The sequence below is a fragment of the Phaenicophaeus curvirostris genome, chromosome 7, assembly GCF_032191515.1.
Source record: "Phaenicophaeus curvirostris isolate KB17595 chromosome 7, BPBGC_Pcur_1.0, whole genome shotgun sequence".
Taxonomy (NCBI): domain Eukaryota; kingdom Metazoa; phylum Chordata; class Aves; order Cuculiformes; family Cuculidae; genus Phaenicophaeus; species Phaenicophaeus curvirostris.
Window position 1 is genome coordinate 23,820,778 of NC_091398.1, and position 13,733 is coordinate 23,834,510.

The following is a 13,733-nucleotide window of genomic DNA, read 5'->3' on the forward strand; positions in this document are numbered from 1 at the left end:
CTATAATTTTGTGTCTCACTTGTTTTTTAAATACATTTTAAACTTAAACTAACAATCTAGAATTTCTGGAAAAATAAGATTAGATCATCCTCCCAAAGCGCTACAGAAACAAGTATTCTGTAATTTCAGATCAGGACTGATCATAGCCAACTTGTCATCTAGAATCTTGCACAAAAAAAAAAAAAAGTCATAGTGTCCAAAAAACCATTAGATACTAAAAAAGGGGGGAGGAAAAAAGAATGTATACTTATTTGTCTTTTATTTAATCCCATTTGTACACAATGGTTTGGTTCCAAGTGCTTCTGGAACTGAAAAATATTGTTATACACAGTTGGATCCATAGGGTCCAGGCTGAAACAGTAGAGTTAATTCGTCTGCTTTCAAGGCTAGGCAATTGTCTTTAAAATGTTTTATTCCACTATGTCCAGGATATTTACTACTCTGAAGGTCAGAATTCTTGAGTTACAAATCCATTTTCCTGTGCTGTCTGTCAGCAGTGTATTGGAGCTCTTCCTGATGATGGCTTTGTCAGCCATGAAAACACTGGTTTTCCCACATTATTATGAATAATATGCTTTTAGGAACAGAGGGGCATAGATTATTTTCTCAAAGTTATGCACCCTGTGCAAAGCACAGCAAAAATATTTAACCTCTAATCTTCTGAGACCTAATCTAGAGTGTGAATCAAAAAACACCCTTTCTTCAGAAGTGAGATGAATTTGAGCATGTTCCAGACATTCCAAACACATTTTAGTCCAACACGACTAGGACTTACATATTCCGAAATCACACAGCAAATCCATTTGGGATCAAAAAATGAGGTATGTCCTGGATCTTTCTTATACAGGCCAGATGAAATTCAGCAAATAGTACAAACATAGGGCAAAATAAGTAGCAGTCACTTGTTTAAAAAAGTACCTTCACTGTACAATAGCTGCTCTTGTGTGCAGGCTGAGAGAGGGCAGAGCAGCTGCATCACTCAAGCCTTGCAAGAATCACAATTTACATTTTAATCTTAATTTTATACTCCAGTAAGGGAGAGAGATAATTCTAGGCCCTACATGCTGTGAGTGGTACATTGGTAGAGAAATTCAGGAACAGGGTGGACTGAAGATTTCTTTTAAATCACAGATGGTTTTCAAAGTCCTCAAGCAATGGAGCAACAAAGGTCAGTTATGTCGATTGCATTGCCTGTGGTGCTGCTGCTGCTTGTATGGGGAGCTTCAATTTGCTCCCAGCAAATAGAACGAGGGAAGTGGGACTGCCTGAGGGAATCATGCTCAGGAGCGTGTTTCAGCACTACCCAGGCAGCTATGCTCTCACCCACTCCTGGAAACAAAAGAGACCAAAATTCTGTAGAGCTTATTAAAATCATATGCCCTGGTGTGGGGTGGAGGGTGGGGAGGTTATTGACTGGTATGCTATAAAAGAGAGCACAATTGCAATGCTCCCTTGCACCTGATGTGATAGTTAGGATACGGGTCCCATCTTATTTGATTTACACTGTAAATGCATCGTAGATGCAGTTTCTGGCACATAAACTTTTTTTGTTTTGTTTTCATTTTCATTCACTCCACACTGACTTTTTCACTCTACTAGAAAACCAAACCTTTTATCTTCTTTAAGTTGTGCAAAAACTGTGCTGCTGGCCCATGTGTTTTGCCTCTATTGTGTATGTGCACCTTTCTATAATCCTACTTCCATGAACTCATGTGTGTATCTAGAGTCCTTTATGTATCTTCACATCTGCTGCCCAGAACTCCCAGGCAGCGTTATAGTAAAAAGTGTTCCCAACATTATCTCCAGTGTAATGATGCATTAGAAAACTGTCCTTATGCTATTTCAGCCTCAAAATGCAAAGAAACAAAAAGAAATTATTATTGAAGAAAATAGACGTTTTTAATATATTTGTATCAAAGGACACTTACTCAAGCAGAGCACTCCTTACTCCTAATAGTGCTGCATTCTCTTCCTCACATATGAGGTGACCCAATGAATCTATTAAAACTTTCTCCAGCACATATTTTGTCTCCCACAGCCACACCCTGAGACAGCTGGAGCACATTATTGCACCTGTGCACATTTTAGTCCCAAACAACAATTATTTTTGTTCTGCAGGGAAAGCTTATGTTTTCCATATTTCCTGTTTGACTTCTCTAAATATTTCTGGAGGTAAGATTCAACTAAATAAACAGACTTATAACAAGGTCTTGAGTTTCACTGACGCTAGAAGTCTAAAGGAGACACCACATCTGGAAGGTGCACCAAGTGTTTGGGAAAGCCAGCCTTCAGGCTGAAAGCTGTATTTTGGTTCTTCCTAGTAAGTAGCTCTTCTTAATCATACAACTTCTTTATGAATACTTTTGTGTTCAGCATACAGTATGATGAACAGCTATGGCTTCTCAAATTTTATTGTGTAGTAGCCACTATTGGATATTAATTCATTTAATCCCTTGGCATCACATTAATACATATCTGATTCCAAAAGAACTCCATGGGACAAAGTAATTTTAAATACTTAGCTGGAGCAATTTTTGAAGTCTGAGGCTATCGCAAAAGACAATCTGACAGAGCACCAGAAGCACAACCTTTACAATCATTTTTGGGACAGCCACTATTTTGATAAGACAGGAGGAACTAGAGATTTTTCCAAGGTGTTGAGAATCACTGCTAGGTACTACTGCAGCTAAATGGAAAACATATTCTGCTATACTGACTTATACTGGATCACTCGGGTGAGCACAGAACCAAGTCCCATAAGCCTCTCTGGCATGACCAGAGTCAGAAGCACTGTAGATTCTTAGACATTTTTGTCTAGAAATATAAATCCAGATTTCCAAAAGTACTTTAATTTTGTACCCACTGCAGCTAGCAGAAGCTAGGCGTATGCTTTGTCAGCATAAATACTTTTTTCCTCTTAGACTTAACCACTGAGAAGCATTAAAACTTGGCAGATAATCTCTCGAAACATTACTGAACTGCAACTTGACTATGAAAACATTTTATCTCAAAACTGAGATTATAAATTGACTGTAGGATACTTTGAGACACAGTGATGATCTCTACTTAAATGCTTATAAAACAACACACAGATTGGCTGAACTGTATATATTTTGTGATTCCTACTAAGTGGGAAGAAGAAAATTGTTGGTGAAGAGGGTGCGGTGGGTGTACTGGGTTTTTTCTCTTTTATTGTTGTTGGTAAAACAAGGGAGTGCACAGTATCCTAGACAGATACGTACGTGGAATGGAAAGACATTCTGAAACTTTGGTCATGAATCCCACAGCATATATGGGACACTAGTTTGAAAAGTCATGTAGAAGACTGCAATTTCACTGTGATTTTACTATAGAAGTTGACTTACCTATACACAGAAATCAGTGTTAAGCAAGCTGTGAATTTGCAGCACTGTAGATCCTCCATTGTAAAGTGGAATGAAGGAGCAAGCAGTTCCACTGTACAGAAAGCCAACAAGTACTTTGAAGGCAAAAGTAAGAATACTTGCTATCTCCCCTGGCTTCAAGTCTCTTCCTCTTACTTTGAAAGATCACATTCTTTTTCTGCTCCGTTCTGCAAGGTGTAAAATACTTACATCTCTCTTCGGTAACTGCTAATGTTCTGCAAATAGAGGGGGAAAGAGCTAAGATGGAACAACCCTGAAGCACAAACCACACCACTCAACAATCGCTTTTCTGAGACTAGATTTTTTTCTCTTATAATAATTCCAGAAACTACTACAGCTTTCTGATTGCTTGTCGGTGCCCATCTTTTTAAAACAGTCAAACGCTTTATAGTTTTGATTTAGAGGTTATTCGCAGTCTTTTCCACCAATTAGTCCTATTATCTCAAACACTCTCAAATTTCTCCTTGGAAATGGAACTGTCTGACCTCATAACCTCGGAGGGAGGTTATTCTCCCTCTGTACTTGGCACTGGTGAGACCGCTGCTCGAATACTGTGTTCAGTTCTGGGCCCCTCACCACAAGAAGGATGTTGAGGCTCTGGAGCGAGTCCAGAGAAGGGCAACAAAGCTGGTGAAGGGGCTGGAGAACAGGCCTTATGAGGAGCGGCTGAGAGAGCTGGGGGTGTTTAGCCTGGAGAAGAGGAGGCTGAGGGGAGACCTCATTGCTCTCCACAACTACCTGAAGGGAAGTTGTGGAGAGGAGGCAGCTGGCCTCTTCTCCCAGGCGACAGGGGACAGGACAAGAAGGAATGGCCTCAAGCTCTGCCAGGGGAGGTTTAGGCTGGACATTAGGAAAAAATTTTTCACAGAAAGGGTCATTGGGCACTGGCACAGGCTGCCCAGGGAGGTGGTTGAGTCACCTTCCCTGGAGGTGTTTAAGGCACGGGTGGACGAGGTGCTGAGGGGCATGGTTTAGTGTTTGACAGGAAGGGTTGGACTCGATGATCCGGTGGGTCTCTTCCAACCTGGTTATTCTATGATTCTATAAACCCAGGTCACCTTCAGAGCTACGTGTTGAAGTTTTATCCTATGCTTCAGTTTTCTGCTCTTAACTTAAAATTCCACTTCGCGGACTTACACACCCACCCCCCTTTATGCAAAGAGCCAAAGAACTAAACACAAGCCCTTCCTGCCGCGTCCTCAGCCTCCCCGCCGCTCCATTACCAGAGCGAGAAGTTGGAGGAGCAGAAACTCCCCGGGAGGCGGTGGCTGCTCCCTCCGGTGTCAAAGGTCCCTCCCCTTTCCCGTGCAGCTCCGCTACCGCGCTCCAAGCGTTTGAACCGAGGAAGAAACCACACAGCTCGGGGAAAAAGGGGAAAAACAACAACCTGCAAAGGCAGCAGGGAAAGCGCGCTCGGAGCCGCCTTCGCCCCGCGGGGCTCCCGCCGCGCCATGAAGGTGGGTGCGGGGCGGGAGGGGCGGCGGGCGGCAGCGCGGGCCGCTGACGGGGCTTCTCCTTGCAGACCTCCCTCAAGTGGCTCCTGGGCATCGCGGCCGTCGCCGTCGTCGCCACGGTCATCGCCGTGCCCCTGGCGCTGCTCACCGGCAGTAAGTGCGCGGCGGGGTCGGGTGGGGAAGCCCGGTCGGAGTCTGTGCTGCAGGGAGCGGGGCTGGGGCAGTCGGAGGCCCCGGGGAAGAGGGGGGCGCTCGGGGGACAAGGAGGGGAGGAGGGGGGAGCTCGGGGAGGGGGGAGTTTAAAAGCCCTTTGACTCCCGTGTGAGATGATAAAATACCAGTTATAAGTATGGTTTTCAGCTACGAGCTGTACGACTAGCAGTAAAATGCCAGTTAGTCACTTTTCTAGGGTGTATTGAAGAGATAAGGTTGTATTCCCTCTAACTTGGTTTGTTTGCACAACTTTGGTTAGTGTCACTAAGCGAAATTACATACACGCTGCAGTTACAGAGGTCAGAAAAGTAGGAAAAGATCTGGCATGCATATTTGGGCTCTGGTCAGTTTGTACTTCCAAGTTGTCTTTGTAGCTCTGGATGTTATTGTGAAACCACATAATTACTCATCCAGCAGTTCATTGCTTGCAGCTGACAGGACTGAGCTGCAGGCTGATCTCCCAGTTTGTGTTCTAAGAGCTTAACAGTCCTGATAAGTAGAATTCAGCACTGCAAACTCTAAGGAAACGAAGTGTTTACTAGAATAGACCTTTGGTGGTTTGTTTGTGAGGTGCACGAGAATTGTGAACACGTGGATGTTGATCTTGACAGTGTTCAGAAATGAACACGGCAACTGCTTATGTGCACAGAAAGTTTTGGTGGTTTATTTGTGTGTCAATTAAAGAGGCAAAGCTTGTGTCACTAGTGTTCATGTGGCATAGAATCATATAATCATAGAATTGTTTAGGTTGGGAAAGTTCTTTAAGGTAATCAAGTCAACCCTTAAGCTACCACTGCCAGGTCTGCCACTAACCTGTGTCCCTAGGCACAACATCTAACATATCTTTTTAACACCTCCAAGGATGGTGACTCAACTGCCTCCCTGGACAGCCTGTTCCAATGCTTGTCAACTCTTTTGGTGAAGAAATATTTCCTGATATCCAGTCTAAACCTCCTCTGGGGCAGCTTGAGGCCATTTCTTCTCATCCTATCACTTGCTACCTGGGAGAAGAGCCTAACACCCTCCTTACTACAGCCACCTTTCAAGCATTTGTAGAGAGTGATAAGGTCTCCCCTCAGCCTCCTTTTGTCCAGGCAAAACAGCCCCAGTTCCCTCAGTCACTCTTTGTAAGGCGTGCTCCAGACCCTTCACCAGCTTCATTGCCCTTCTCTGGTTGCGCTCCAGCACTTCAGTGTCTTTCTTGTAGTGAGGGAGCCCAAACTGAACTTAGTATTTGTGGTGCAGCCAAACCAGAGTCAGGTACAAAGGGGTGATCCCTTCACTACTCCTGCTGACCACTTCATTTCTGATACATGCCAGGGTGCTGTTTGCCTTCTATTTGGTATAATTTACATTAAAATTCTCAGCACTTCAGCTCTGTTGTTATTAATAACACAATCATTACAACTAGGTTTTCAAAGTCCAGATACCTGAATCACATACCTTCTGGGTTAAAAATCACATTGGTGGACTCGTCTGTTATTTTTAGGCAGCTTTTTGCCATGTGTCTCAGAAAAGCAGTTTTTTGAGGTAACAGGAAATACTAAGTTTCAGAAGTTGAGAAAAGCAAGAGGAAGGGTCTTGAGAAGGCGCTAAGCAAATGTTTCCTGTTTGCTGAGAGTGTATGGGTGGTACGCTTATAATTACTCCTTTATAGGTTAGAACACTTGATCACTGACAGTTTGCTGGTAATGGCTTGTGTGAACAACCAAAGGGCATGTGAGTCAACTGAGGATGCATTCTGAGTCACTGCAAGTGGTGGCCTGAGTGTAAAATGAAAGGTGGAACTTTGAGGGGCAGTGGGAGGGAGCAGCAGCTCACATGATTCTGTGTGAAATCAGAGTCAGCTCTGATAATTTCATCATAATGGTTCAAGCATTATGCAGGAAGTAAAAAACTATGATTATGGATACAGAGATAATGTTAATTCTGAGTTTCTTACCCTTGGCTTGCTTTTCTTCTCCCGACCACGCTTCTTAATGTGCTTTGATTTCATAAGCTTAGTAATGATGCAGCACAGAATTAGTTTGATAAATAGGCTGCAGTGCTTAGAAAGGTTATGAAATTTTGCCACTCCAGAGGATTTCTGGCATGTTGCCTGGACTGTAGGCCTGGCAAGTGGAACTTCTCCTTCTTCTCTTGCAGCTGTTTAGCATGGGCAGATACTGCAGACTTAAATTTGCAAAAGAGTTCCCTAATTTTGGTTGCAGCCCTTCACTATTTACCTTGGGGGTCTTCAGCCAGAATTATGTACAAAACTCTATAATTTTATTTATACCCAATGCCTGTTTTGCCACCTTATTTTATATTTAATAACCACATGGGGATACTTGCATCAAACGGTTTAATCTCAAAATAGCCTTGGGGGTTGTCATTTAAGTCTGTCAATGAAAGCATTGCAACACTGAGGAGCTGTTCAAGAGATGACTACAGTAGCAATTCATAACCCTTAAAGCATGAGTATTTTCTAAAAAATTTGTGGTCTGTCTGCTCATGATTTTCTTATCCATTTATTTAGGCTTCTCCCAATTTTTTTTTTTCCTCCTGTACCTTTCCATGCAAAATGCAGATTGAAACATCCAGTGGTCGTATGTCATTACCTCTTCTCCAACAGCCATTCTTGTTAAGGCCAGCTGGGCAGGAAGGCCAGGAGCGAGGGGAAGAGTAGACAACACTGAGTGCAGAAAGGAGACGGTGCAATTATCTGTTATCATTCTGCTGCCATGGGCAAGTCATAAACAGCCTTATAGTGGGGGGTCCTATACAACTGACTGGACACAAACCAAGTTCCTTCATCCAGAGATCTAAATCACTAAGGGTGACATATTGACTAAACAAGAAGCCTTATCACTGTCATGGTTGTATGATACTATGTATGGGCTTCTGGTGTCTTTTGATAGAAATATGCCTAGAAGAGGCTGGAAGAGCACAGCAAGTGCTGGGGAAGTTAATGACCGTAAGATGTCTGAGGATAATTTGTGAGTCTGGTGCCTGACTGACACGTTGGGCATCACTAGTGGCTGGTATGAACCTACCATAAATAGAGATAAGGGTTACTGGCAGCCAAAGTCTAATAAGTCCATGTTGTCATCCTGGATTTGAAGTTGAAGAACGCTGGGAGTGCTGACGGCTTCATGTTTCAAGGACTGGAGAGGTGAGGTTACATATCTTCTTCACAATTGTGTTAATGTAAAACTGAAAAGAAAATGAAATAAAAGTCTCCAAGTAGCTCTCGTCATTGTTCCCTTGGGGATGGTCGTATCTACAGTCTTCCCCTTTTTTTGCTATCTGCATTCTGTCCTGAACCTAGCAAATTTGTGACTGGGTGGTATAGAGGAGTATATTGCCAATGTCAGCACCCGGCTTGCAGCTGAACAGTATGTTTAAAATACAGAGAGGCTTCTGGCTGATACACAGCCCTCAAATTTGAGGACCTGCGCCACAAGGTGAATGAATCTGGCAGCTGTGATCTGTCACGTTCTTCTTAGGAATGAGGGATCCTGTATTATTCCAGTTTCTGAAAGGCATTAGGTTTAAGGTTGCTTAGGGAGAAAGCTAGAAAATCCGTAAAGGAATTTAAATCTGTGGATCAGAAATTTGTCTTTGAAGTAGTATCTCTTTGAATCTAGATTCAAAAACTAAGGTTTAGAGAAGAATATTGATTCTGTGTGGGTTTTTTAGAGAACCATTATAGAAACAGTGAGCAGTAGTTAATTCCAGTAACCTAGCTTCAAAGGACTTCAATGAAAATCATGGCTGAAATTCTCTTCAAAGTTGTGTGGGAGATGGAGCAGGTTAATTACCACATTGTCAAGATGCTATAGGCTTGTCTGACCAGTCATTTGGCTTGAATCTGACTGTTCTCTTTTCCCCGAGTATTCATGCACCTCGTTTTGCATTGTAGGGTCTGTGTAGTCTTCATGTTATGCGTGTATATATTACTTTTCTAGCTGGCAAAAGAAAACACAGAGATTGGAAATGTTTTCCTGCTGTATGTCCTTGACTTCTGTTACTGTGATTTAACACTGTTATCTATGTTAATTCAAATGTTGAGTAGCGTAATATAAAAAAAAAAATGTCAGCAGTGTATTGCTATCTGTAGAACACTTCTGCTATTTTTATTTCCTTGCTTTGCATGGGATGGGGCAAATTTGAAAGATATGCTAGATCAGAGCTATTGATTATAAAGTTAATGATTACCTCCATCTGGGAAAGTCTCTGCAGCCCCAGAGAGTGATGCCTGGGTGAACTGCCCCGGGAGGTGTCACAGTGCTCACCCCTTGTTTACAGTCTCTCCTGGATGTCCAGTATCAGCCACTGGTAATCAGATAGGACTCTGGGTTAAGTGAACCTTTGCCATGAGCCAGCAGAGTCAATTTTACTTCCTTCTTTGCTGGAAATGCGTTTCTGTGGTCTAATTGTCACTTATCTCAGGCAGTAAGTGTGTAACCTGCCTGGATGCGATTCTGTGCAACCTGCTCTAGGTGAACCTACTTTAGTACAAGCGTTGGGCTGGATGATCTCCAGGGGTCCCTTCCAACCCCTACCATGCCATGAGTCTGTGATTCTGTAACTAGGGGCTTGAATCTGTGGGGGAAGGATTTTTAGTGTTTTTTTTACACACATTGGAAGAGAAACAGGGAAGAAGGAAGGTTTGGAAAAAGTAGCCTGAAATGTCACTTACTTTTCTGACTAACTATTAAATCAGTCAAATTTCCCTTGCATCTCTCATGCTTCTCCTAAATTACATTCTTAGACTGCAGATCATTCTTGCTCTTGTTCTGCTGTCGATTGAAAATGGTGATAGTCATTCACCTTTTCTGATTGTTGTTTCCCTATCCCTTTCTTTCTCATTATTGCTGAGCATCATGCTTGTACTCATCTTCCTCTTGTTGTGGTTCTCCCAATCTCTTTTGGTAGTGGTGAACATGCCATTAAGCTTCCATTATTACTGGTTTTATAGTTTTCCATCTCTTTTAAGTTGGTTTAATAATTTCTTGCTCTTTTTTATTACGTATGGGAATTAGTAAATTGTGCCTTGACACTGGGGAATAAACAATACATATACAAAAAGTAATTTGTCAACAACTTTAGATTTCAGTATGGTGATGTGTCATACGATAAACCTTACACGATAGCTAACTTCTTGTTTACTTTACACCTTACACCTACAGAAACCAACTCAATTTTTCTCATGAGAAAGGGTGACATATTAAAAATAAAATCCAAAATTGAAACAAAGCTGTTGATCAACTTTGTGTGAGTGCTACTTACATAAATGGGTAGGAGCCTTCTTCCCAGAAGGACTTAACTTGAGGTTTTACTGTTGTATCAGGAGTATTATGACGTAAATATTTCCAGTACATCATTATGACAGTGGAAATATGTATGTGGTGCTGAGGGTGAAAATAGGCTAGAGATGAAGACCTAGTCATTTGGAATTTAGAAAAAAAATCTGTATGTGGAATAGTCAAAAAAGAAAAACAGCAAGCAAATTCAGCCTTCACAGCCTCTCTGAGGAACCTAAGAGTGAAAGAAGCTGTTTTACTAAAGTATGAACATACATTGACCTGTATCCAATCTTCAAAGCCAATAAAATGCTCTTCAATGTCAACAACTACTTTATTTTGTCAAAATAAACCTGTTTGACTCTTTTTTTTCAAACGGAATCTGTGCGAAAAGAACCAAAATGCAGAATTCAATGTATGTTGAGTAATTTTGGTTGGTGGCATAATGTGGGTAAGTAAGAATATACTGGTGCTGGCTTATCTCACAAATTAAGAAAATACTTCAACTAGAACTTTTATGACTATACCCTTATAGCCTGGCGTATGTTTTCATATTCAGTTACTATGTGGAAGGTGTTGACAGAAAATGAAATTTTAATTTTATACACAGCCAACTAATCTTAATAGTGGCCTGATTTTTAGTAATGAGACCTAAGCAAAATATGTATGTCACCAGGGGGAAAACATTCATCAGTTTGGAAAAATCCCTAAACCTGTTCATCAGCCACCTGTCTCAAATTGCTTCTCCTTTTCCAAGAGAGAATTTTGTTGCTTTCTGAAGCCCCTCTAATTGAAAATGACACTTACTCAGTTAGGAAGGAGAGAAGTGATATTCCCGACTAGACAACTGTGCATGAATGTCAAATGCACACTTGTTCGTATTCCATCAAATTAAATATTCATTTAATGTAGAATAACTGACCTGAGAAATTAATATTCTCACTGAAACTTCATGAGCAAGAAATCTAGACTAGTATTTTTTAGAACAGTCAAATTTCACATGGAGTTGAGTAAGCAATTTTTTTAACCTTTGCTGAGCAGCTTAGACTGAAATTATTGTTATAGCTCTTGACCTTTTCTTTGCAGCAAAGGCTGTACGGTTTGTGCTGTATAAATGCAATGTCCTTATTGTTTGGAAATAGGGGTAAAACTGTAATAGCTGATATAAATATCTTCCTGCCATGTTCCAGAAGTCACATGTATTTAACCTGAAGAAAGATGACTGCAAAAATTATTGTAAGGTGCTTTCCTGTGTGTGTCCTCAAGGACTTCACACCCTTTCTTCATCAGCACAGGGAAATAGGAGGCTGTCTTTTTAAAAGTATCTTGAAGACTGGGACTCTCAGAATTGCTAGGGGCAGGTTATTATTTTGACTGATCAATTGTCATGTCTCTGCTTGAGTGTTTTTATGAATTATGAATTGTTTTTATTCTAGGTCTTTTGATTGGTATGAGTAGTACAAAAATAAAAAGGAATTATTTAGCCAGTTGAAATAGAAATCGCTTCCCTTCTGGACTCTGTTTGAGGGTAGTTTTTAGGTTTCCATTATTAAAAAAGGCAGAGGAAGAAGTAGGGAGAGAATTGCACACCTGAATTTAGAAATTGTAGTCTTTGTTTTCAGAGGAAAAAGACAACACTGACTCATGAACTCAAGGTTTTTTTTAATTGTTAGCATTTTGAACTTTTCAGACTTTGGAAAGAGTAGCTCCTGCAGTGTAGCCAGTAAGAAGGAAATATACATAGATGTTGACTGCAGTGCAGTGGAGCTGATGACCAAACTCATTAGCTCAACTGGGTTCAAAGGTTCACTTAGTCTTTTCATAGTAACTCAGTTACTTGACTTTAATTTTGCAGTTAAAATAGCAACATTGCAGTAAGCATTAAGATACCTTGGTGAAAAACATGTCAAGAGAGGGATAAATATTTAACCATTTATTTCATCATAAACTTATTGGTAAGCATTTCTGATTTAATTATTTTTTTTTATTAGACCTTTCCTGAAAACTTCACTGCTCCTTAGATTTTTTTTTATTTGAGACATTTCTGAAATTTGAAGTCAGTGATAAGGAGATGATTCACAACTGAAGGGTTCATGAACAGGAACAGCAGTATTACAGAATATGTAATAAAGTACAGCAGCTTCTTTCATTTTGGGTATCTTTCAAGGTCCGTACATTGACTCACATGAATGCCGTGTTTCATTCATCTGGACAGCCTTGCCTGGCCACCACACTCAAACATAAGCACTTACATCTCTGCTTTGTATTATCCACCCCACAACAGATGTCTTATGCAAATATTAGCAGTCAGGGTTCTAGAGCGAAGTTCCCAGAGTAAGCATAGGGGGGAAAGGCACTAAGATCATTTCTTTCCAGTTTTTGAGGAGTTCAAGTATACATTTCCTAAGATAAGAGGGCCAGAGATCTTCAGTTTATTTTTGTCACTGTCAAAAGGTATATTAATTTAATCAAAAGATAACAGCTCTTGTGTACCTTAAAGTAAAATACCAGCAGAGAAAAGGCATCTGTAATTTTTACGTGAGTTTGTTGAGTCATCACCCAGATACTCCTTGTTTTATGCTTGCTGAATTTATCTTGCAGTAAAGCCTTCTCACTGCTAGTACTTTAGAGCTGGTTAGCTAAAATACATCAATAACCGGCAACAAAAAACCACTCATTTTAGTAGTCAGGCTAAGAAGCTGGGGTGGAACAATTTGCAGCAACATCAAAATTTCTCTTATGTCTCTTTCTTTCAGAAAGTACCTCTAATCCTGACTCACGAGGAACATACACTCTACAGAATTACTTGAACAATGACTATAGGTACAGAACATACAATTTGCAGTGGATTTCAGGTAATTCCTTTCATACATGCAGCATGAATGTTAAGAAAATATACTATGGTTAGTAAAAACATACCTTCATGCTGAGGTGAATGCTGTACTCTGAATAAAAGGTAAATTGTTTCTTTTTGCCATTATAGAAGAGTGCATAGCTCAGAGTTGCAATTCTTTTTTTCCGTTTAGATACATGTTTGCTTTGATGGCAAGCTATTGTATATTCTCCTACTGCTAAAAGAGCGTACTTATTTCTGTGCTTTTTTGTAGAGGCATGTTATACTCTGAAGTGTGTCACCTTCCTCTGTACCGGGGAACAGGAGAAAACAGGGCACTTGATTTTCCATTTGAATATACCTAGTGCCCCAAGAGAAAGAGACACCAAGAGGCAGAGACTGTGAGCCCCAGGACTACATTTTGTGAACACGCTTGCGCTCTAAGCATCCTTTCATTACAGGAATGGGAAACGCAGCATTGACCAGATTTTTGAGTTTTATTTCCTGCTTAAAAACATAAGGGGAAAAGAGAAGTAACTGA

General features: G+C 40.9%; 1 protein-coding gene across 1 annotated transcript in view; it reads left to right on the forward strand.

Annotated features, from left to right (window-relative positions):
* The first annotated feature begins 4,703 nt into the window (after positions 1 to 4,703).
* Positions 4,704 to 13,733, forward strand: part of DPP4 (dipeptidyl peptidase 4) — a 40,740-nt gene continuing 31,710 nt past the window's right edge. Inside the window, exons 1-3 of the mRNA XM_069861222.1 lie at positions 4,704 to 4,861; positions 4,927 to 5,011; positions 13,116 to 13,214. Coding sequence (XP_069717323.1) covers positions 4,856 to 4,861; positions 4,927 to 5,011; positions 13,116 to 13,214 — 190 coding nt within the window. The 5' untranslated portion in view covers positions 4,704 to 4,855. The remainder of the gene's footprint in view (positions 4,862 to 4,926; positions 5,012 to 13,115; positions 13,215 to 13,733) is intronic.